We start from the raw sequence: 26,096 nt of genomic DNA on the forward strand, positions 1-26,096 counted from the left end.
GAAGGCAAAAGAACCTAGAAACAGGTCTCTTTAGCTCTAGAACAATGGCAGAGTGGCTTTACTCCTGACTGTGGTTCCTGAAACTCAGCAAGTCACTTTGAGCACTTGAGACAGTTTGAAAACAGTTACTTAGAATTCCTCCTGTGTGAATCAGTTTGTAGAAGACAATGTCTCCAGCACATCACTTTTGTGATTTTTCTATCAGTTATTTTGTTCTTTAACTTACAGGAGAGCTGCTCACTGTTGGAAAATGGTCATCTATATCTGATGTCTGGTCAGAACAACTGTTACAGGACAAAGAAAGAGCAACCCCACTCTGTATCTATTCAGAAGCTCACTTCAAGGACTCTGATGCCAGCTCCTACTGCAAGAAAGAACATCCGAAATACTGCACAGCATGCTTTGTCTCAAATTCCTGTTCACAACTCTAGGACAGACAGATCACCTGTTTCACCACTTCTGCAGTCATGCCTGCATTCAGGCAGTCACAACAGGAAGAAGGCAATTCAAAGCTCTTTTAATAAAACATACTCTGGGGACCTCCTTGACAAACATTCAGTTTACTTCACAGCAAAGGAGCAGCGTTTTACACCCCAAATCTTAAAGACATCAAACCAATCTTTTCTTGTAAAATATAGGTATTATAATCCTCCTTCCCCAAAAAAGAGCTCCTCCCCTGGCAGACCATCACTTAAATCAGCAGACATCAATAATGGAAAGAAAGGAGACTCGCACAGGTACTTTGCTTATACCTAAGTGCTAAAAGTTAAGTCGTTTCACTTTCAAACACATCATTTGAAGCATGACTGCTTTTCACTGTGCTTTTAATCTTTCAGGGTTTTAGAAGATGCACGTGTGAGACCACATTCAGTTCGCTTTTCTCAGCAGCTAGTTAAGGTTGGTGTACCCGGTTTGTTACAAAGAAAAGGAATGGAGCTCATACACAAAAATTGCCTTGGTTGTGTAGAAATGAGATGGATAATTGTCGTGGTTTAAGCCCAGCTAATCCATTGTGCTTTGCACACGTGGGGGAGTGAGTGAGTGGCTGCATGGTTCTGAGTTGCCAGCTGGGCTTAAATCACAACAGTCGTTGGCTTTGGGGAATATATAAGAACAAAACCTAAAAATGAAATCATCTCATAAGAAGTCTATAAGACTGAAATTGTGAAATCTAGCTGGCACGGCTAGATAGGGTCAACAGACTGTGAATAAAATAGGAACAGGTAAAGTAATTGGTCTGAGAAACACAAATGAGGTATTTTGCACCATGAAAAAAACACTGTATTCCAGCACAAATCTGTTATTTTCAAAGCAGGGCTTTTTCCTCCTCACTGCACTTAAGGTTTCAAACACTTGCTTCAGCTGTAACCTGCTCTGGGTGGCCCTGCCTTGACAGGGAGGTTGGACTGGGTGCTCTCCAGAGGTCCCTTCCACCCCGAACGGTTCTGTGATTTACAGCCTTTCACTCCATCCAGATAATAATTTGGAGCCCAGAAATGTGCAACCAAAGTGCTCATCACCCAGCCCACACTCAGTGCTGTTTATGCCATACAGGACTTTGGAAGTTGCACTCCATTAGTTGCCTGGATTTTTTAAGATTAATGGGGGATTAATTTAGGGAATTTTAGTGCTCTTAAGAAAGAATAAGGGTTCCTAAATAAGTGTAGCCAAACCATGCATGACAGGGAAATTTTGTATGATTCTTTGGCCCGCTCGCCCCTTTACAGAAGCAGTGTTAAACTCCTACACAGCTCAGCCAAGGCACCACAGGCAGGATTTGTGATAGCCCTCTGCTAGCTAGAACTATTCTGTTCCTTGTTCCAACCACCAAAACCTTCTTTTTCTAACATTACCAAGAGAAAATCCAATTCCCATTTGATAATCTGCAGAAAAAGATAATTTCTATATCAGTCTGGGTTCCTAGGTCTTCTTTCAAAGATACGAATGTATTTTTCATGTCCTTTTAAACAAAAAGCTGCGTTATTTCACTGAAGTCTGCAAATATATTCTATTACATCAGAACTTCTGATTTCCCTTATAGTCTTTGCATCATTTTTTAGCTTATACAAGCTTGTTTCCATTTCCAAACCTACCTAATAATAATCGTTTTTCACTATTTATATGTGATTGACACTCAAGACATTTATTTCACATGAGTTGGCATGTCAGTTCAGTATGATGCTGTTATGATTTTGATATGTTATGAAATCAGATCAGTTCCCATGGTGCTCTGAATGGAAATGTGGGATATTAATACAAAGACGATTATAACAAAATCTACTTTTCCTCTTTACTTGTTTGTGGCAGAACTATGAATTATGGATTCCTGATTCTGAAATGCCACTTTCTTCAGGATCGCAACTTGAAGAAACGTAAGTTAAATATTTGTTTGTCCCTTTTAACTAAGTTTCCTATCAAAATATTAAAGTAGGAATCTAGAGGAACATTGAAAACATGGCACAAGAGCCAATTAGTAATGGCTGTATGCAGTGAGCAGAAGGGACTCTATGAGGGACATAGGATTTAGCTGTGTGCTTGGGAAGTGTAAAGATCGGAAGAGATTTTCAGAGTCATGCCACCCCTCTTACTGTAGGCAAACTAGGTATGTTAAGAATAAGTACATAACAAATAAATAAAAAGTGTAAATAATAATTTATCTTCTGATACTTACGCTTTGTGCATTGGGACTATTTTTAACTGAGTATTCACAAAAGGCATAGATATTCTTGGTTAATGAAATTAATGGCTTAAAGTAATCAGGGAGTTGGCCAACAGAACCAGTCATTTTAAGTATAAACCTAAACAGTAAAAACTGCAGACTACTAAATAGATTCGTCACTTTTGGCTATGTTGACACAATTCCTTATTTGAGTTGGTTTAATCACTCTAAACCTGCTACCTCTTCAGCTGGCATTTTAAACCTTATTTGTCTTCAGTGTGCGTTAAAGATGCTGACAGCTTGTGTATTTGTGTAGAGAAGAAGAGTATCTTCACTTTCTACAAGATCTTACTAATGATATTTTGATTAGAAGTTGTTTTCACAAAGAGTAAGTGCTTCCAATTTCTTGTTTATTCCATTGGGTAACAGATATTTGACAATCATTCAATCAGTGTAAAGAATTGGTGGTTTTAACGAGATTCGAGTGAAACTTGAAATCAGTTGAATTTAATGAATACTTTAGTGACTGTGGTTTATAGGAGTCAGGATTTCAGCTGAGTAGCTGAACAGAAAGTGTTTTCAGCCACCCTCATATTTCCCAGTGGCTACTAACAGAAATATGGAAACATCATATGCTTTGACCTTGTATAGTATGGTGATAGACATTATTGTTACCAGAGTCTCATTCCAGTTCCCAGTCAATCCAGTGCAGCCATGGAGCTGCAATGGGTCTTTGCTAACGAACTGCATCAGAGCAAGATTTTGTATTTAGACTTCTTCCTCCCTCCTATAAGAGCAAACTAAATAAATGCAATAATTGCTTTCTTAAGGACTTATGCACTATCAAGTTAATGATCAAGACATAAAGACTAGAGCCAAATGCAAGCAGTGCTGCTGGTGACTAACTGCAGCATCCTTTTCTGGTTTCATGTTCTGTCCATGAGATCCTGTTACACACGTGCACCACTTCACACTGCCATTTCTAATTGAAATCTATGACATCTCTAATGTTTAGAGAGCTGTGCTGAACCACAGGTCTGTTTGTAGACTTGTAACTGTGTGCTCCTTTTCTGTGCCATTTCCTAGCCTGCATCCTAAGTGGGAGAAACTCTTCCTGTGATAGAGGTTTTAACCCCAGTGTTTAAGATTTCAGTCTTTGTCAAGTGCTGTGCTTTGATGCTGGAGAGGTGCTAACCCACTGGAATCAATCAAGCTCAGTCTGACACCAGACCAAGATGCTTCCCTTTCAATCTAGAGGATTTCAGTTAAAATCCCTAAGGCTCTTTCAAATGTTGTTGGGGTTTTTTTTTAAGTGCCCATTAATACAAGTGATTAGTTTGTTTTCTGAGCGGTCAGTTAAAGGTAATAGTTTTCCCCTTCCTTCTGAAGCAGCTTTCCAACTTCAAAGCCCAAATTAGAAGTGAATTTTCTGGTTACACTGGGAGAAACAACAGTAGATTTGAAAAACACTGACTCACCACACATTTTAAACATTGCGAAGTATCATGCCTGCCCATATGTACAGTTAACAAGAAGATAACATTAAAATAACCCCCTAAAAACCTACTGTGTGCCAGTCTCCATATTAACAGGATTAGTATCCTTCAGAAAAATAAGGGGGTTTGTCTATAGATAATGAAAACCAAATGAGAGAACACAAACTTGTACCTGGATGATGTGAGTCGTGTTCTACATTCAGCCCAGCTCATAACACAGTGGGGCACCAAGGTGCCCGTGCTCAGGCTTGTAGGGTGAAAGGACTGCTCTGTTGACTTTAGATGGAGGTTGTTTAGATGCTGTGCACTCTTCCCTCAAAACCAGAGGTTATTAAAACTCATCCATTGTTTTCTTAGGTAGTCTCTAATAACAACTTGATTTCTCTGCAGAATAAAAGCGAGCAATCAATAGTAGCCTTTTGTCTCAAATCACAAGTTGAATTTCTAAATCGATTTAGTGACAGACTAGAAAAGACACAAATAATGGCTTTAGCTAATTTGCTGTCTGATTAATATGATAGACACATTTTAATATCTCCATTTATTTAGGCCAGTTTCTCTACAGATAAAATCATAAATGCCCTCCCAATTCAAAAATACAGTATAGAGCCAAAACAGCTCTGCTGAGCCCTCCAGCTCACTGCAGGTATTTTCAGCTTTTATGATTGCTTGAAAATGCAGCCATTGGGTTATATTTACCCAAGTTATGATTTTAGAACCTGGAGATCTCATTTTGCTGCTCAGTTAGGTCTTTATTTTTATTGATGCTCATCACTCTGAGCACGTTTTTTGCTTGCAGCTGATCGTACACCATTAAGAAAGGATATTGAGAGCACTTTCTGAAGGCATCTCTCTTTCCTTGATACCCCTAGTTAACAGAAGTATGAAAGTTCAGCCTTCCATGTTTCCCTTAGAAGGAAGCCAGAAAGCAGAGACAATGCAAATGACCTTCAGAGGTCTACAAAGTATTGGATAGAGGCAATTTAAAGTCCTGGGGGTAATGCAGTATCCCAGACAAAGGAATACCAGCTATACGTGAATCTAGGAAGCTGCTTGCAGGACTGTCCAGTACCCTCAGCATTTTCACCCAGCGAATGTGGTGGGACAGGGCTTGACAAAAGCAAGAAAGATTTAGGCCCCATCAAGATGCAGAGGGGGATGAAGAGCACTAATACTCTTATATTTGTATTGACTGTGGAAGTAGAAATTGGAATTGTGTATGTGAGACACAGTTCCTGTCCAACTGCATGCACTTGCAATGAGAATATTCAACAACCTTCAAATGTTTAAGATTGTATTTTTTAAATCCAGTGACAGGTATGATAGGACAGGGCAAAAGTGAGAAGTTGGGATGTATTTTGAGTGATCTGAGAGACAGGCTGAGTGGTAGCTTTCATTTGGAAGTGTATGGCCTTTGAACAATCTTTGTTTGCAGTGATGCTGCTTTTCATTCTTTTTTTTAAGGGCATTAGAAGATGTATTTGAAATGCACATTAAAAGCAAGAGGCATATCCTTGATGAGGTGAGCAAAAAACATCTATTATTAACTATTCTGTCACCTCCAGTAGAAATGTTGTATATCAATGCTGAGCAACAAGTTGTGGTAGATTGACTGCTATGCAATTTTAATACAAGGTGAGGAGAAACTAATTCTTCAAAAGCAGCAGTAAGCGTGTTTTCCACGAAGGACTGCTAAAGAGAGATTTCTTCTGTACATTTTTGTCTATTAGTCTAATTAGGTTTCTAAAAGATAGATAATGTACTTAACATGCAGAATGGCTTTAATTACGTAAAACCTATTTACAAAGAATGTTTGTTGATGCACTTTTTTGTTATGTTCTAGAGTAGACCAGCAAGAGAGCCTTGCAGGCTCTGACTAGATCCAGTAAGATAGACCTTAGGTTTTGATAACTTGCTTTTAAGAGTTTGGTCACCAGAGCAGAGTATAAAACTCTTAAGATCAACATTAAGGCTCCTCTTATGTGGTGCTTGCTGAGAATTATACAGCTCAAAATGCTTATCTGAACATCTGACCTGCCGAGAAGGAAGCAGCCTATGGAGATGCAATAGGAGATGCCAGGCACAAATACACAGCCACAGTCCTGTCTACTCTACAAGTCTGGCATCTTATTTAGGATGAGCAAAAGCACCTGTAGCTGTTTTAATCCAGATCTTAGAGCTGGGCTTACAACTGTTCTTATAAAAATCAGAAAGAACATGCTGTTTTCCTCTTGAAAGTCATTCACAGAGAAGATGGTATTAGCGGTTGTATTGTTATTGCTGCTATCCCAGACTGGTCAAAGCCCATGAAATGTAAATTCTTTCTTCTTTACGGTCTTTGTAGTAAATCAAAAAACAAGGAAGAAAAACACATTCCTACGGGCCTGGAACAGAACCACAAGAGCCACAGTAGGTTCAAGAGTTTAGTCACAGTCTTCCACATGCATTGCCTGCCAAGTGCTTGTTAGAGGGTCCCTGCCCAATGCATGGGGCTTGGGTCTGTTTCATCCCACACTTCTCCCATGTCCTGCCAGAGGTCAGGCTGCTAATTGTAGCCTTGACAGGGATTTGATGCCCGAGTCCTCCTCTAGATCTGACTTCAAAGGCCTCTATACAAAAAGGCATTTCATTTGGTCTGATGATCCAGAGGATTCATGGGCAGGCGTTTGGACTTTGCACTCTAAAGCTCTTATTACTGCAGCAGATTCAGGTGGGAACATTTCTGAGGAGCTGGCATAGCGAGGCTTTTAAATGGGCTACTTTTGCTTATTTGTTTCTGCAGCTTTGGAATGCTGCCATTTAGAACAGTACTTTCTTCAGCAGCAGCCATGTGGAAATTACACGTGTGCTTTGCATGACACATAAATAACCAACAAAGGAATTGTAAGATAATTAGAATGCAGAAGGTTATTTGGTCTTTCAAAGTGCCACAATTAGGAGAGAGATGGTGTTTTGGTATCTGTTTAGATGCTGGTCTGACTGACAGTCAGTAGGTGGCAAAGTGTGTGAGGAATAATCCGATGTGAAATTAGTGAATTTTAAATCAGTTTTGTGGGAGAGAAATCAGCAATGCACCTCAGTGTGAGGATATGCAATTTACAGCTGACTAGGGGATGCTGAACATGTTTGCGAGGTCAACTCTTGCAAGGCTCTCAGTGCCTTAGAAACAGAGCATCCTTTAAGAGGAGACGGAAGATCCTTGATTCCTTCCAGAAGGAGAAGTTTGTAAACAGTAGTGGATTTTTAGTATATCCTGTTGCAACATGTTTGATATATTTCAGCGTGTTGCTCTGCACCTTAGGAGAGCTTAAGCCTCTTGTTTTCCTCTCCAAAAATACTGTCTGAAGACTTTATAAAGAAATTCACCAAAGAGGAGTAAAATTAATTGGCCAAGAACAGATTTAAAGGATTTTTTAAACCACGCATTTGCATGTTTAGTCATGCAACGATGAAAGGAAGAAGACCAAAACTGCCTCTATTTATTAGAAGGCTGTAGCATGCACAGGAAAAAGCAGCATCTTTTGAAGAGATTAACTGAGGAGTGTGAGTGTAACCCATGCCATGAGAAGCTGGTGGGCAATTCATTAGAACAGGCACAGTTCCCATAAGAGAAGTAATGGAAGTTGAATCGCTTTGAGAGCTTTAAAAGTGAATTGGCCAGGGGCTGGAAAGGAATTCCAGAACGAGTGGACTTTTTGTCCTACAAAAATATATTTGTCTCTTTCATTTTGTTGTCTTCAAACCAAATACTTTTTATTCACTATCACTGTTTTCTGGACCACACAGACAAAATAAGGAGATGGAAACATTTGTCAAGGTCTTTGCAGTGTTTTGGTAGGGTTCTCTCTTTTTTACCCATGCTGGATGCCTTCCAGCTTGTTATTTGGGTACTGTCTTCTCTGGGCTCTGCTCTTCTGTGTGCTTTCTATCCAAAACCAACACCCCTGCACAAACTCCTGCTGACACTTTACTCCAGCATAGTGTCTGAGATCTGTTCCCTAAAACAACCTCCACTCTGATCTACTGCTGCTTCATGCACCACGAGGGTGCTTAAACTCATCCATCTGCATTGCCTGACCCAATGTCCACGTTCAGCCGATCAGTCCTTACCTCTTACCAGGGAATTTATGGCTGTAGTACCTATAGCCTCTTCTCCAGCTTTAAGAGGGTAGCACCATCACCCTTCCAGGGAGAAGGTTATACACTGAATGGGCTGCTACATCGTGACAGAGGGGAAGGAGAAAGCAATTAATTGCCTAATTCCCCTGTTTGGGGGGAAGTAACTGCATAGACAAGGAGAGAGTGAAAGACTATAGGAAACACATAAAGGACAGTGCCTCAAAGACAAGAGACTTTTAAAAAGACCAGCACCTTCAGCTTTGATGCTATGCTCTAGGTAACAACATGGCATAGCTATTGGTGTAAAGTAGGGCAGAGAGAGCAGTTCTTTCACTGAACTCGAGCCCAAGGCAGTTTTCAATGTGGTTCATCAGGTATACCTGAGAAGCAATTTGCTTTGCTTTAAAACACACCATTTCAAGTAGTGTGCCCAGGAGAAAGCATGCACCACTGCTCCCATCAAGATTTATTTCTGCTGTTCACACTGGTTTACTACCTCTGCATTCTGCTTAGAAATCTTCAGCTGAGGACTCCTTTCACCTACCCAGCCCTGGAGGTTCAAACTGTGCTCTGTGTTTTAGAACTGCATTACTTTTGAGCACACTTATCAAGAAACTGGATTTTCAATAATAAATTCCCACAGAGCAAACAGTGAAATGGTAGTGGCAATGAATTGGTCTCCTTGCAGGAAAGCTTGTAAAAATGTTCTTATCTAGCCACTTGCTCAAATCCAACAGTAGGTATAAAACACACCTTTAGAAGTACAAGGGTGATATTTGCCCATAATAGTGAGCTCAAACCCTGATCCATACTCAGATGCAGTTGAAGAAGCTATCAATTCCATGAGAAATATTTCCTTAAAAAGAGAAAACCATGCTGGTTCTTGCTAAGAAGTACAGGCAAAAGTGTAGCTCTTTGAACCCACGAGGGTAGAAAAATATCACTTCTGGGCTTGAAATAGCCTCTGAAATGGGTCTGCGAGTGCATCATTTCAGGACATTGATGGGAAAACAACACTGCAGGGGTGCAGGATCTGGTGCCCATCTATCTTCCAGGGAGCAAACTGCTCCAAGTAGCTTATTTCCTGAAGTTTTATCAAATAAAGCCAAAAGCTCCTGAAGACGCAAAGCAGTGTCTGAAACTTGCTTTATGCCTTCGCTTTTCGGAGGATCCTAAAGTGCTCATTCTCAAAAAATGCAGTGTAAAGACACCAAAAGGTTGACCTCAGGTGAGGGGGTGATGTTTGGTAACACATCCAGCTATGTTACCAAACATTTCAGTACAGGAACATGGAACAGCATAGGCAGCTGAATGGCACAGTGGTGTGGAAGCTGAAAGGGCATCTTACTCAGAGAGCCCCAGACTGGTTTGAGTTGGAAGGGACTTTAGAGCTCATCCAGTTCCAGCCCCCTGCCACGGGCAGGGACACCTTCCACTAGAGCAGGTTCCAACCTGGCCTTGAACACTGCCAGGGATGGGGCAGCCACAGCTTCTCTGGGCACCCTGTGCCAGTGCCTCAGCACCCGCACAGGGGAGAACTTCTGCCTAAGAGCTCATCTCAATCTCCCCTCTACCAGGTTAAAGCCATTCCCCCTTGTCCCATCCCTACATGCTCTTATAAAAGATCTGCTCAACCTAATAAAATCATTTGCTTTGATTACTGTGTGAGTATAACCTCAGTGACAAGACCTGGCAGGAAGCATCACGGGGCCTTTCACAGCCAGCACTAGAAATGTCTATTTTAACATTTCTAAGGGAAATAATAAATCCTTTTTGATGTATCACACCCCTTTGATGTACCACCCTGAGTCACACTGAACCAGACACAGGAGAAAGCACCTCCACTTAATCCCTGGCACTATCTCCTGCATGTTCTTTGTGCTTCCCTTCTTCCAGTGCCATATCCTTTCTACTCAGCCCATCACATCTCCTGGGATTGCCTTAGGAGGAGATACATCAGCTGAAAAGAGTGATTTAGATTGCTAATGCAATAATTACTGGCTTAATCATCAAAGTGCATAAGCAATTTACCAACAGTCCCTTTCAGCACTGTGCACTGGTACCATTGAAACACAGGTTTTTGTAATGTACCATAATTAGATACTGCACATGGGAAAGTTTTTAAAGGAAACCAGTAAAAATGAAAATGACTGCTCTGGGATGAGCACAGGACCCAAAGTTTATTCTTCTCACAAGAATATGTCAGTGAGCTGGTATGTGGAAACTTTCTTCCAAACCAGTATTGACCCAATGGCCCCACCATAAGCAGAAGGGGGAATGTCCTGTGAAACAAGTTTTCTTCTGCATGGGACTTAAAGAAGGAATCTTCAGTTCTGGCAAAGTGGCATGGCTAATATTTATAAAAGTTCCAGCATGAATAGTTTCATCTCAGTGTCTTAAATTTTATCTAAGTTTTAGCTGGACATGCTCTTTTCACTGCCTGCTCTGGCAAGGGACATACTGCACAGCCAAGTAGACTGAAATGTTGCTCTGGTTCTTCCCATTCCATATGCACATTTAGCTGTGTGTGCAGAGGCGAATACCAGCAGAACTAGATGATATTAAGGTCCTTTCCAACCCTAACTATTCTATGACTGTATGACTCTACAAGTACATAGGTACCTTCCTGTGTAAACCAGGCTTTCCATACTTTGAGACAACTGGGAAACAGGGACTGTAGTGATAGAACAAAGGGTGATGGGCTTCAGCTTAAACAGGGGAAGTTCAGGTTAGATACAAGGCAGAAGTTCTTTACTGTGAGGGTAGTGAGGCACTGGAACAGGGTGCCCAGAGAAGTGGTAAATGCTCCATCCCTGGCAGTGTTCAAGGCCAGCTTGGACAGAGCCTTGGGGGACATGGTCTAGTGTGAGGAGTTCCTGCCCATGGCAGGGGGTTGGAACTGGATGATCTTTGGGTCCTTGCCATCCCGAACTGTTCTGTGATTCTGTGAAATACAAACAGATGACAACATACTCTTTACACCTGCATAGCTTACAGCTTTGATTAGTTCAGCACTGCAGCTAAGCCTGATCCAGGCCATGCTTTAGTTATATGTCAGCAAGCTTCAAATGAGATCTAGAGGGGGGGCAAAGAGAGGAAAAGGTGACAGACACATAGTTAGAACACAGGATCAAATCTCAGCACCATGCAGGTCCGGCCACAAGCTCTCAGAGTCCTCAGCCTTCCATAGTCTTGGCTGCTGTACTGGATTTTTCCCTTTTGGTGAAGGTTCACTTTAGCAGTCAACTCAGCAAAACAGAGCAGAGAAGATAGAAAATTGCCCTATAATATTTAGAAAGAGCAGCCTTGCAGACAGCTTTTAATGACTTTTAAATTAGTTCAGAAATTATTACAAGAATCGATTTAGAGCTATGGAAGAGGTTTTGAAGTTGCTCTTTTCACTGTTCTTGGGCATTTCTTAATGTCTGTTAAGGCCATAAACTTCTCAAAAATAAAACCCCTGACACTGCAGATTGCAAATCTCATCTGTCATTTTATCAAAGCATATGCACACAGAAATCCCTAGCACAAGGAGTTTGGATTATGTATGTTCTGAGCACTGGTGTAGTGTTCAGAACTAATATAGCACTGAGCTAGAAAAGTGATTCTTTCAAAGCACTGGACATTATTGGTTTCCAGCTCCATTATTCATTGTCCTTAATATGTTTCAACAAGAACAACTCCTTTCTGTTAAAGGATTCAATACCCATTGTAATGGCCTTTCAACTGAACTGGAGTTTCTAGATTTTCCCCCTAGGTTTCTTGAAATCTGCCCATCTTTTGCCCTTTCTATGTGACAGGCTCTAGACTCCATTTTATGTCATGGATACCCACATGTCAAAGAGAGGCCATCATGTTTATCATCTCTTAATAAAGCAGAATTCCTTGGGGATGCTCTAGTAATCCTAATTGATTAACCCATAATCCATTTCCCACTTGATTCATTCTTAATGTAATATTAATCATTTCCTCAGTCTTGAGCAAGTCAGCCACACTGGTCAGGTCCATTCTGCAATCATCTGCCACTCAGGTAGGTGAAGTGTTTAATTGCTTACTAACAGCTGGAATCCAACCTGTGGACCACATATTCATCACCATTTTCCTGTCTCCCATGACGACTGTATTGGATCATCGATGTATGTAGCTTATGGCTCTTTGTAAGGCTGAAATAGACAAACACATGGTGTCACAGGGAAATGGGCTTTTTATAGAGAAAAAGCAACTCCTTTTGCTCCAATGAATTCTGGAACATCAAACTGGTGTTTTACTTCTGAGAAAAGGGTGCCCATGGTAGGCATAACTTTAGAGCCCAGGCTATGATTTAGTAGCAGTCTTCCACATTATTTTTACAAAGAAAAGGTAAATTTGCTGCTACCTTATGCAACATGTTTTATGGAGCTCTGCTCCATGGTAGCTTACTGCATGCAGGCTCTTACCTTCCCACAGGCGCTTACAACAGAAGAGGCCACACTGAGGGAAGGGGGATGAAGGGGAGAGTCAAGTGCTTTCAAGCAGTTACCTGCACTGTAGATGCCTAGAGATATTCTTCTACAGGCACAGAAGCACCACAGATGTTGCTGAAGCATTTCTAGCGCTGTAGTAGCTGCAGTCTTGTAAAGCAGTGCTTGTATTTAGCATAGATGGAAACTGTTTTTGCAATGTTAAAACTAAACTCTTCCTACAAAGTTCAAGACTGTTCTGGTAACATGCTGCGACTCCTGACTAACCCCTCTCATGCTGTTACTGCAGCACTGTTGGAGGCACATAGAATCATAGAATCAGCTCAGTTGGAAAAGACCTTTATGATCATCAAGATCTTTACCCCAGCACTGCCAAGGCCACCACTAAATCACTAAGGGCCTCATCTACATGCGTTCTGAACACAGCCTTTTGTCATGGCTGGCTGAATAAATGACCAGCTTACGTACACTCACTGCAGTTTTGGTTTGATATTGGATTGCTTTTCCTACCTCTTCTTCTGTCTTGCCTCTGTGCCTCCTCCCAGCACAGGATGCCTTTTCCAGGGGGATTTAGCTATAAAAAGAGATAATCTAGACTGCAGAATTTCTTGCAAATGAAAAATGAAGTCCCTGCACTAGAGTGAGCTAAAAGAAATAAATGAATGAGATAGTGGGGACAAAAGTGAAACACCTACTGAACTGAAACTTCATTTCAGGCTTTTTCTCCATGTTAATTAAGTATTGAGGAAAATGGATGCAGAAAGCACATTTTAAAGCAATCAAGTACTGCCAGAAATCAAACCGGCAATTTGAAAAGAGAACAACACTGCTCTCTGGCATCTGACGAAATAAGCTATTTGACAGGGAACAATATGTGCAGTACTGGTTAATTGAGAGGTGAGGAGAAGAATAATCATAGCTACATTACTGAATTTATAGAAGTATCTCCAGCGTACCACAGGGACGATATGAATGTGTGGAATCCTCCTGCCTGCTACACCAAGCCAGCAATCACTTCAGTTTTTACAATGTACCCTAGGCAGCAATGCAGAAATAGCAACTGTGGTGGCTGAAACTGGGAGCCTTGCCTTTAAAATGCCAGTAAAATCCCACACTTTCCTCTGCTGTGAAGAGATACGGGATAAGAAACAAGTGGAGAAGAAATCTCCGCTAACGCTTGCTGTCCTTTGTTATAGCTCAGGGTACGGTACAGCCCTTTACCAGTTGACAGAGGTTGGAAAACAGCTATTCCAGCACCATTCTCTTTCCTGCAGTTGATTCAATAACCTTCCATTTTTCCCCATGTCATTTCAGCACATTCAAGTGATGCTTACAACGCAGGCAGCATCCTGCTGTGTCAAAGAAACCAGAAATAGGGATCAAGACAGCTGAACAAACCAACCATTTGGTACCCTCCCATTCATACTAAAAGCACTGTGTAAGGGGATGTGGAGTTAATGGGAGATTATTATTCAGATTCTTTGCTATAAGCCAATAGTTCCACATGTAACAGGCTGGTTTAGCAGAAAAGTTGTTGATTTGAAGATAATATCAGAAGCCAGACACGAAACAAATAAAAAGAGGAGTAAAAGCTGACCAAGTTAACCAAGTTAAAGAAGCACTTAAGCAAGTAGGAGATCTTGGAATCACAACACAGATTCTTTTCCTCTGTAATTTCTCACAAGGAATTAACAAGAAAAAAAACAACAAAAGGATGAAGTATTGGTCATTTCCTTTAGTACTTTCAGCCTCTATGATCTGAATCCAAGTTAATTAAAAAAGATCCAAACTGTGCTCCTCAGGAGAACTAAAATCTTCAATCACCCAGTGCCAGCCAGCGACCGAAGCCACACGTACCTTTAAGTATCAACAACAGTACTGAAAACAGGTTGTTTTTCAGCATGGGGTCAAAAGAATACAGAACATTTCCCCTTCTCTACAGTGAACAAAATCAAAGCAGTCCCCAACTACAGTTAATAATTTCCCACTCCCCCATTTTGCCTCTAAAACCAAAACACATCTGTAATCTGATGTGGATACACAGACTTCTTGAACAAGTCAATCTTCCTTCACAATGCCAAACGCATTTACGCTGCATTTCATTACATGAGGAACTCAGCAGGCCTCATAAATAAAGGAATCCTGAAACACCAGTACTGAAAGCAGATTCTCACTGAGCTTTCACCTGCTTAGTTTATGGAGCAGCAGAAAAGCAAAATACAGAAAACTGCTGATGTTGCTGTGCACCCATCAGTGCACTCACCTAAGTATTCCAACAGCTGAATTGTTCAAGCCAACTGCACTGGAATCTGCTAAACAGATCTGGTTTATAGCTACACCATGTTTTTCTAAGCTCCATGCATTTTCTGAACTCTACACTGACAGAAGTGCTTGGGTGTGCCTAAAAGTGTGTCAGAGAACATGCACACACAAATATATATAGATATGTATATCAGAGGAGATATGCCTATCTCCTGTCACTAGAACTGTAGATATACTTAGTCTATTAAGCAAATCCACAACACTGCTTTTGAACACTGCCATTTCTATCTGCTTTCATACTGGTTCACCATGTATTCAGTTGTCAACAGCTTTACAAAGTTCAAACAGCTTTTTTCAGCTACTGTTTTCTGCAGAAAACTTCTGCCTCTTGCAATTTGTGGCTATTCAGGATGAAGTAGCAAAAGCAGAGGGAGTTGGAGTCATTTTAGGGTTAGACACCTGAAACCTCAGAAGCAGGAACAGAGGGGTGGCACTTCGGCCGTGGAGTGACACTACTTTCCCTACAATACAGAGTGTTGATGTCATTCAACTGTGTTTCCCTGTCTAAAAGGAACTCATTTGCAATGTATAGTACTGTCCTGGGTTCCAAGTACTAACTGAGCCTAAACCACAGCAAGCACAAAGAAAATCCCCATTAGGTGTGGGTTGCACTTCTCTGTCAAGGTTTTAGGGCAATACAGCATTATTGTTTGATACACACGCCTGGGACTAACCAGATTTGGATTCATAACTACTCCATATGGTATTTTGATTCCTCTCTTTAAAGTATATACATTTGCATCAATCATTGGGCACATCAACAAGATCAGTAAACTGGAGAGCGAGAACGGGTTTCTTCTTTCAGCTCCATCCTTCTCTGCCACTGGTTGTTACTGGACTGGCAGACTCTTCTGAGTGAGCTTGCTGTGAGCCAGCAAAATTAGTGATGGCAGTACCGTGCACAGGAGTGGAACTGCAGTGCAATGCAGAGCATCTTCTGGAAGCTGATGCTTGAAAAAGTAGCACAGGCCCATGTTTGATAAATGGCATTTCCCCAACTAAGGATTAGTTTTTACAGATTCTGTACAAACTCTACCCTAATGGCAGTTGATGAGACAGTAGTTATGTCCTGGGAAGCACAGGGCTGTCTCAGGCCAGCCACTGCTGTGCTATTCCTGTGCTCAAGGCTTGGGGAACTCCTGCTCAACTCTGGAGCTGAGGGGGCTCCCTCCAGAAATCAGGACAGGATCTGACCCGGCAGCATTTAAATTCTGACATAGGAGAGATCAATTCAAATATTGTTCCTTAATAATAAACATGGAAGAGCAGCAGCCAAACAAATCTCCTTTTGTTTTCCTTTCATTCCTAGGTAAAAAGGAGAAGAATAGTTCAAAGCCTGAAGAAAGAGCTGAACATCATGAACCAACCAGACCCTTCCATCAGCTATAAGGGCGCATGGCAAACAGACACCAGCATTCCCATGACACGCTTCTAAACTTGTAACTTTGGGCACAGCAGAAAGCATTTGAAATTAGCCCAGGACAAGCAGCTAGATTTTACACCAATTACCATGCAAACCTTGTGCAAACAGGAAAATGAAGAAAGGAAGATCCAGCTAATGCATGTTCCTGTGACATAACACAGCATCACTATGGGAACAACTGGGTTAGCTTGCCAAGCACAATGCCAGCGCACCAAAAAAAGACTTCTTCACATGGACTTCCACAATCACAAAGCCAGATAATAAGTGACCTTTTATTTGTTATGGAGAGCTGACGCTGAGGAAACACATCCTATGCAATCCTCTCACTAGGAATTCCGATGAAGCACTTAGATATTTTGATTTATAGAGAGATTGGATATTAAGGGTTTGATACACCTTTCAGAACCCTGCATGAATTGTGACCTGTGGTCTCATCAGTTTGCAATAGGATGTAGAATATCAAATCCCATTTTCAAATGATTTAGGTATTAATCAAAGTAACTTAAGATCTCTTGGAAATCTTAGCCTGTATTAGCTCCTATGCCAAAAGCTAAGTACTACAATACATACTAGTTACTGGAAAATAACAGGCTTTGTAATCTTTCAAAACACAAATGCTTACTGAAATCTAAAGGCTTCTAAAGCACAAACATGGCCAAGTGGGAAAATATGTAACTATTAAAGCCTCAATCCTTTCTTCTAGTAATATTTACTTATAACATAGTTGTTTAAATTTGTCTGGTTAAGATTAGGCAGCTTTCTAAAGATAGATGTTTTTTTCCACACTCATCTCCAAGTGGGACACTTTTCAAGGCATAGGATTAAAATAGAACAATCACTGGGACAAATAAATCACACCAGTTCAGGGTGTTTTTTTTGCTATTATTTGCTACTAATGTGTTTTCACACCCATGCTTCTACCTGAGGAGTGTCAGCTTTTTAAAGAATTGCTACAATTCCACACATGATCCCTAAATAATTTGAAGATACAAAACCTTATCTGAAATAACTGAACTTTGATGAGGAGCTTTGTTGGTACACTGACAGAAGATGAAACCATCAAAATGCATCCTTTAAGTTGGGCCTCTTTCAGTTCCCCTGGAAGATGCCTGTGGACATAGTGCCACAAGGATTGTTGTAATTACCTAATGCTTCAGTTAACAAACAGCTTGAGATGCTTAAGAAAAAGCCACAAGATCTACTGATCACAACCATAGCTCTATCTAGTTGCTGAAGAATAGCTTGTATGTGAGGTTTTTGTTGGTTGGAATATTCTGTTAGACATGAGACAAATGCTGTATTTCTTCAAAAGGTTTTTCAGTTTGAGCAGCTTATTTCTTCTCATAAACTGCATTCTAAGAGGCAACGCTGTAAGCAAGGCAGAGTAATAGCGTGTATGTAAATAGAGAAAATCACTCTCCTTTGCATGTAAATAACTCAAGTAAAACTTTATAGCATTGGAGAAGCACTTGTTACACTTTGAAAGGTCAACTTTTAAGCTAAGGAATCTTTTTCAAGAAGCAGAAACATTACTACACACTTTTGTTGAAAGCAGAAACATCTTTCTGATAGAAGAATAGTGTGAAAATGCCTCTCTGATGTGCAATTTGGAGTCTTAGGGCACTACTGATCAAGTACAGGAGTTTGATTTTCCTAATACCTGGCTTGGGCAGACAAGCATAACCAATATTAATGACTGGAAAGTAGTTTCTGTTCAGTTGGATAATGACTGATTTAGTTGATGCCACCCTTTTCTCTTGCAGAGAATTGCTCTATGCTATTGAGCAAGCCAAATTAGACCTTTGAAATCCACAAGTACAAGCTGGTTGTGGTGAGCTTACTTGTAATGAATCATCCTAAATTCAAACGCACTATCATGAACTAGATGGAGTTAGTTTCTTAAACTGTTGACACCAGAATCTTAAATGCCATTTCCAGGTGCGTTACCTTCTTTTGGGATCTGAAATAGGATTTTTCTTGAATGAAGAGGGCCTAACTCAAGGTGTTTTATGCAGGTATTTTTGACACCTGAGCATTTCTCCAACACATCCACTCTCATTACATCAGGAACAAGTCTGCAGTGCTTTTCATATGAAGTGACACATTTGAGGCCAAGAATTGTGAAGGTAAAGGGTGACCTGCAGAGAATCAGCAGGCAGCCATTACTGGTAGAGCAAGGCACAGTGTGTTGTGGTGTCCTTTCTGGTTCATAGTGTTCCCTTCATCTTGCTGAGGATTGCTGGCTAGTCAAGGGCCATTTTGGAGAGGTGAAGATGAATATTGTAAGACCTTCAGGTACAGTCAAAGCCAGTACCTACTGGGAAATACAAAGAAATGGATTGGTAGGTGCTTAGTCTCAGGGTAAACAGACAGTCCTCTCCGAGTTTGTTCACACTGGGTCTCATCCCCCTTTGCAGGATGTTATTCCACCTGGAAGAAGGGATACCAGTGCACTGGAATTGTGCACTGAATTGTCTTATATCTGATTTTATATTTGGTTTTCCAATCACAAATGAAGTCACTGCTTCATTTTGAATTATCCAATACTGGTTGCCTCATTTGTCCTGGAACCTAATATCTTTAAAGATACTTCAGTGAGTTTAGTTTCCATTTGTAAATCAACCTTGGGCACACAGAAAACATGGCAACAATGAACTGTGTGGCAACATGTAGTCCACTTTTTCCAGAGTTTAATTTTTTTAACAGATTTATGAAGAATTACCTACCAAAAGCTCTACAGAAGTTCAGTTATACCCATTTCTTCGTCATTCCATAAGTTTGAGTGACTATTGGCGTTAGTAAATATTCAAGAACAAGCCCTGAAGGACCCATCTATTGTTCACCATTGGATAAGAGAAAATGGTGCCCTCTGTATAGTTCTGCTATTTCACAAACTGGGGTTTGTTCATCAGTTATTCTGAATTGTGATGGAGTCCACACCAGTTTACTGCACCTTACAGTTTTCTTTTTGCTCCTCTTGCTCAGGTAGTCCTTGTTGGTTTAGAGAATTTTTGGCTTTGTGCATCATATGACTCTCCGTGGTATTATCAGAGGCACTTTTTGTGGACTGCTTATATGGGCAAAGTGGTGACCTTGAAGTAGATTGCATTGGTGACAAAGCTGTTAGCGCTTGGGACTTTTCTTCACCATAAACCTGTAACGCAAACGAAAATGTCCTGTTTTACTGGTAACAGAAAACCATGGGTCAAGAGACTCACTGCAAAGGACTAAACATTGGGAATTTGCAAAAACCATCTATACACATATTGAAAATATCTTGACAACACTCATCACTTTGAACATACAATACATTAAGACTTGATATCGTTTCAGTGTGCTGTAAGATGGAATATCTGCAACACAGCTGGCAAGCTATTTTGCTAGAAGCAGAGAAAAGCTAAACCAGGAACAGACAGTACCCAATCTGCTTACTAAGGTACCAGGTATAGAATCATAGAATAGTTAGGGTTGGAAAGGACCTTAAGATCACCTAGTTCCAATTGCCTGCTATGGGCAGGGGCATCACACACTAAAACCATGTCACCCAAGGCTCCATCCAACCTGGCCTTGAATGCTGCCAGGGATGGAGCATTCACAATTTCTTGGGCAACTTGTTCCAATGCCTCACCACCCTCACAGTAAAGAGCTTCTTCCTTATATCTAACCTAAACTTCTCCTGTTTAAGCCTGAACCCATCACCCCTTGTCCTGTCACTACAGTCCCTGATGAAGAGTCCCTCTCCAGCATCCTTGTGGGGCCTCTTCAGACACTGGAAGCTGCTCTGAGGTCTCCACACAGCTTCTCTTCTCCAGGCTGAACAGCCCCAGCTTTCTCAGCCTGTCTTCATATGGAGGTACTCAAGCCCCTGATCATCCTCATGGATGTTGTGTGGGACAGGTTGAATGCTTTGCATAAGTCCAGGTAGATAACGCCAACTGCTCTGCCTCTATCCATCAGTTCTGTAGCCCCATAACAGAAGGCCACCAAATTGGTCAGGCAGGATTTGCCCTTAGTGAAAGGATGCTGGCTGTCACCAAGCACCCCATGGTTTTTCATGGGTTTTCCAGGAGAATCTGCTCCAAGATTTTGCCATGCAGAGATGAGACTGACTGGTCTGTAGTTCCATGGCCCTTCCATTTTCCCCTTTTTGAGCATCGCTGTTACATTACCCTTTTTCCACTCATCTGGAACTTCACCTGACTGCCATGATTTTTCAAATATGATGGACTGTATCGTATTGTATCCAAATACTGTATTGTGCACCGAGACCTGTAATTCATTTTCTCTGTATTCTGGGAACATAAACCAAAGTTGTCACTGTTTTTGCTGACACCTGGACAGAAACCACTGCTTTCACATTTTAACTGATGTGCAGTCAAAGCACTCCATTTAAATCCTACATTAAATTCACATAGGAAAGGGAAGAAAGTTGCATATGAAAATGACAGGGAACATTTTAAACACCTTGAGGAATTTGCAACAGTTTGCAACTGAGTGTCTGAAATGAAGTACACATAAGTACCTGTCAAAGACAAGGAAAGAAGGCTTATTTCACTTTTAAAATAAGACACATAGTTTGTTGTATTAATATGAAATATAAACCAACATGTTTTAAGGGTTTCAACAAACGATGAAAGGATATTCTGAGCAATTCCACCAGAAATTCCCAGATGTACACGTATATCCAGCAGTGTCCAAGAGAGGAGGACACACATTCCTGCAACTGTTGACTTTGGCATATTTACAGGTGGTGGAACAAAACAACCCTGAAATCTGAATGTCTCCTGCATAGCTGAGGGTAAGGAGTAGCCTGTCCTTAGACCCAGACAATACAAGCTTAGGCAAAGAGGAGAACTGCTTGGGAAATCCCTCCCCCAGGTAAAGTAAAACCAATTTATTACTGATAGCTTGTTATTTGCTGTAACCTTGACTATGGCCAGTGAGAGCCTACAACAAGCTTATGCCAGCTGGGAGGCGATTACTACACAACATTCTGTGTCCAAGGCTTCCTTTTGTTTTTGCACTACTTTGTTTCTTTAAAAGCAACAGCCTCAGCTTGTTTCTAAAGTTACAGGAAAACATACATAAATGAGTGGAAATGGAATTTATGGGCATCACTTAATGAAACAGTAATAAAACACAGCTCCAGGCAATGTCTAATAAGCAGCAAATTTTGGCAAGCAGGGTAGTTAACCCTCGAAATGACATACATGAATTCAGTGGAAACCCTCACTTCAAAATATAGATTTCCCATTGCTATAGCTCAAAACAAGGGAATATTTCTGTGTAACCTGGCAAACTGGAAGGATTTTTATCTAGTGGCATATTTCTGTGCAACCCTCATGTAAACAAGTAGCAAAATATAAAAGCTATTCTCTTATTGCTCAACTTGAGATAGCACTGTTAAAAGCTTTGAAGATTTCAGACAACAAACGATTTATTTCTGCCCTAATATTCTCTATTTCTCTCTAATCAGTGAAGCATTTGCACCAGCTTGGAAAGACCATGTTTTGCTGATGTTCTGTGAAGCACTCAGCAGTGTGCCATATTACTGAAACTTCATGCAAACTTCAGCTACTGAACAACTTTTTAACTAAAAATCAGCTTTCAAACCCTAACTCTGGTATTTGGTTTGATAACCTTAAAATCTGGTAAGCACTAACATGAAAGTCTGGTTTCTTTACCATCTAAATGTTCCCTATTTATGTGTTTAACAGCCTCTCAACTAGCTGTACTTAGTTTACCACATCTTGAAGCTGAGATTCCAAGACAAGTTGTTAGGAGAAAACGTTAAGCATCAATTCAGACTCCCAGAGGTTCATTCTTTTACTGTTAATGTTCTGAAACCTAAGAAACCACAGTATGAGGAATATCTGCTCTTTAATACCCACCATAAGAAACTGAAAATATACCTGTATTTGATCTGCATTACTTGGTGGGTTTCCCTATGAAGTCACAGATTACACCAAGGGAACAACTTGCAGATTGCTAAAACCTGTCACATTTTAGTGGTTCAGTACCTATGATCTTATCTTTACCACCTTATATATCCTCAGACTTACTTGGCAAGATGAACACATTTTATGTATGTATTAGTTTCCCCCAGAGCTTTCATACCCAGATGTATAGTTTTAAGGTACCTTTTGTGGTTTGCTGCCACCAGATGTCGAAGAGGAGCGCTCACCAAGATTATCTGGTCTATGTTTATGTACATCGTGCGCAGGCAAAGGCAGTTTCTCGCTTGGGGAAGCCAGATGGGGACTGGTTCTTGGATTTAGGGTGGCTCGATGTAAAACGTAAGGGCTAACCTTTCCACTGGTGATATCAGCAAACCCTGAAAAAGAAACAGCTTTATTAAAATCAGCCAAATAAGTTACACTGCCTCAAACAAATCACCTCTTTTTTTTCCACAATGAGGCTAAAAAAAAGAGGAAACTAAATTTGTTCTATTGAAGACAGTGGATCAAAAAGATTACTGAACAGATCTTGGGTATCCCAAAATGCATATGCAAGCCTTGGAAACTGTAGGCAAGGTGCAACAGTGATTCTGCAGCTAAAGCTTTTCAAACAGTGTTTGGTCTTTTTATTTACAGGTACATTATTATCTAGAGAATAATTACAGAAACATAGTGCTGTTATCAGAATTCACTCAGAACACAATATGGTGACATGACATGCTTGATTTTTCATACTTCTCTGTGCGGAGAAGTACAGTGTTACAGGTTATCTATTATATTCTCTATTTAGCCTAGAAGTCAAATATTACCTGGCACATACATCCTCAGAACAGAAAATTATTCCAGAAAAACAATGCTGGTAAGAAAATGAAATGCCAATAACGTGCAGGCTTTGAGGTGATTCAGTATCTCTGTGGCTTGACTTCAATGACTGCAACTGCATTTATTTTACAGGGGTACTTAGCAGGTTGCTGAACATACATTATATTTTTCAAGCCCTGATTTGTGCATCTTCTCAGTCACTTTCTGTTACAGTGAACCCTTGCATGGAGTACTTAATTTCACTGCATTCATAGTAGGAAGAAACTGAGTTCTCATGAAGATGGCAATGTATTACTGCTGAGGGCAAGGGAGTTTTGACTCCGAGAACGTTAACTGATTTATTGTATTGGAAATTAACACATTTTAAATTGCTGATACTGGCATTGAAAGAAATAAAGGCCCAAAAAGAGGAAGACACTCAGCTTCCCCACACACACAACTCTCCTCTCCAGTTTCTGGTCTCCAATCACCTTGCTACACACTACACCTCCAGTGAGGCGATGGAGAACAGGAGATGGGGGTCAGATCCTGCTCCTTGTTTTTAACCCAAGCGCTCAGGGATAGAGGAACCTGCTGGCTGTAGTCGCCCTGAGGTTGTACCTTTTTCCTCAGAGCTCCCCCTGCAGCCCTCACCACCAGCCACTAACTGGTCAGACCCTACATAGCTGTGCCTCTGACTTCATCAGGAGTTACACTGAAGGAACTGTGGGGCTATGGAGGGAGCAAACATGACTCCATCACAGCACAGTACTCTAGCATTCCAGTCTTGTGGCCTTTAAGATTAGACTCACTCCACATCTATTCTCCTGTAAGTTCCAGTCAGTGGTTCAAATAATGCTGTTAAATGACTAGAGCAAGTCTTCCATCACAAGACTTTGTTGCTGTTACGCAGTATATGCTTAGCCCCTCATACATCAGGAGAATGGTAGTTATTAAACCAATATAAACATATTATGCTAGTTTAATACCGCAGCTCCACAAACACTAACTTGGCACTAACTGGCACATCTCACATTAACTACTTTCACCTTCCATCACTGTCACCAAAAATGTTTGCACAGTCACCTACTCACCCACAGTAAAACTAATCCAGCAAACCAAAAGAGAAGAAAACCTACCCACCCTGCTCAGAGGATGTTTGCCTTTATAAAACATTATGAATACCTTTTTTCACTCCTTCTGGAAGCCCATCTGGCTCACTGACAGTGCTCTTCTCACCTAGCAGATCTTGACAGACATCATCCTTCCTTTTTTTCCTGGATAAAGTCTCTGGCACAGGGGATCTTGGTTCTCCATTATCTTTCCTGTTGTCTTCATGTCTCTGCCTTTTACTTGAAAGCTTAGTAGCATCTTCAGCTGCCCTCATCTCTTTGACAGATTGATTGCTCCCTGTCAGTGAGTTATCTGAATTCAGCAAAGGAGTGCTGACAAGATTACTTGTTGGCTGTTTCAGCTGTGCACTCAACAAACTGACTTGTGTTTTTAGCATCTCATTTTCTTCCTCTAGTTTATAATATTTAACAATTAGAGAACAGTATTTCTCCAAGTTCTCATTTGCTTCTCTGGTTTTCACTTCTGTAGATTCCTGTAATTCCTCCAGTTTCAACTTCATTTCCTCCATAACAGCATTCTCATCGGCACCTTTCAAAGCAAAATATCATTATAACTGACAGAAAAATGCATATATAAGAGCTTACAATGGAATGGTTACACATCTTTTAACGAATTATACACGTTCAGTTACTGTGCCACTAGCAAAAGGTAAGTGACGGCGTATAACAAAATCAGTGATAAGACCCAATAACGTATTTGCTAAATAGGGAACAAACATGCACAATTCACAAAGAACCTTTGACCAGTGAATAGGCAAACATTTCCCTGTCGTTTTGTAACTGCTGAACACTCGAGTTTGTGCCCCTAGATTTAAATATCACTTCCAATACAGTGCATCTCATGAGAGGAGCCAAAATACAAAGAACAGAACATGAGAATCAGTGGGGAAAGCTGGAAAACTGATAAAGAACTTGTACATGAACTTTGGATATTAAGAAAAACACTCCTCTTTTTCCTTAGCTCACTTTTAAACACGAACATGTAATATTTAAAATATCTATTCATAATCCAGACTTGCCTCTGATACTTTAAGAGAAAGAAGACAAACTTTTTGACACGTTTGCAGTTGTACTTTTTTATGCTAGTTAAGAAGCATGTTCTGCATTAGAGCTGCATATGCAAATGGATATTTTAGGGGAAAGGGAAGTTTTACAAACTTAAACTGCTAAGAAGCATTAAGATGAAATCTAGATTTAGTTACCTTCTTTCCTACACTCTGTCATAGCTAGAGTTTTCTTGTTTAATAATTCATCATGTCCAACAAGTTGTTTCTGCAACGTTTCCTTTTCCTGTTCCATCTGTTTACAGGATTTCATCCACAGCTGCACTTCACTGTGGGTAAATTCATCTTCCTTCTTCTGTTGAACTAAAATGTTGTCAGCCTACAAAATGAGAAATGTACTTATTACATCAGAAAGATAATTCTTCCATTTAAACATTAGAATGTAAAATGGAAGCTCAACTGTTATGCAAGATAAGCCATAGTGCTTGGTTGTCACATATACTTGTTTGCTTGCTTCCTTACAAACTCATTATAGCAGCTCCTTTACTGCAGGAAAAGAAAGTCCTTACTAGATAGCTCCATCTCTGGCAGTGCTCAAGCCCAGGCTGGACAGACCCTTGGTCAACATGGTTTAGGCTGAGGTGTCTCTGCCCATGGCAAGGGGTTGGAACTGGATGATCTTAAGGTCCTTTCCAACCCAAACCAGTTGTGATTCTATGATT

General features: G+C 40.6%; 1 protein-coding gene and 1 long non-coding RNA gene across 4 annotated transcripts in view; one reads left to right on the forward strand and one right to left on the reverse strand.

The window, feature by feature from the left end:
• The first annotated feature begins 739 nt into the window (after positions 1-739).
• Positions 740-16,906, forward strand: LOC130592607 (uncharacterized). The gene is made up of 4 exons (XR_008970590.1): positions 740-897; positions 2,308-2,372; positions 5,620-5,677; positions 16,366-16,906. It is a non-coding gene; the product is annotated as an uncharacterized LOC130592607 (long non-coding RNA).
• Positions 16,907-19,143: 2,237 nt separating this feature from the next.
• Positions 19,144-26,096, reverse strand: part of CENPF (centromere protein F) — a 41,247-nt gene continuing 34,294 nt past the window's right edge. For 2 of the 3 annotated variants that reach the window (XM_057397036.1, XM_057397038.1), the window contains 4 exons: positions 25,573-25,753; positions 24,423-24,899; positions 22,620-22,813; positions 19,144-19,633 (listed from right to left, as the gene is read on the reverse strand). In XM_057397036.1, coding sequence (XP_057253019.1) covers positions 19,424-19,633; positions 22,620-22,813; positions 24,423-24,899; positions 25,573-25,753 — 1,062 coding nt within the window. In that variant the 3' untranslated portion in view covers positions 19,144-19,423. The remainder of the gene's footprint in view (positions 19,634-22,619; positions 22,814-24,422; positions 24,900-25,572; positions 25,754-26,096) is intronic. The other variant, XM_057397037.1, reaches the window with a different exon arrangement.

Source organism: Pezoporus wallicus, unplaced genomic scaffold (genome assembly GCF_028554395.1).
Source record: "Pezoporus wallicus isolate ANWC-B61680 ecotype Strahan unplaced genomic scaffold, APGP_CSIRO_Pwel_v1 contig_14703, whole genome shotgun sequence".
Taxonomy (NCBI): Eukaryota; Metazoa; Chordata; class Aves; order Psittaciformes; family Psittacidae; genus Pezoporus; species Pezoporus wallicus.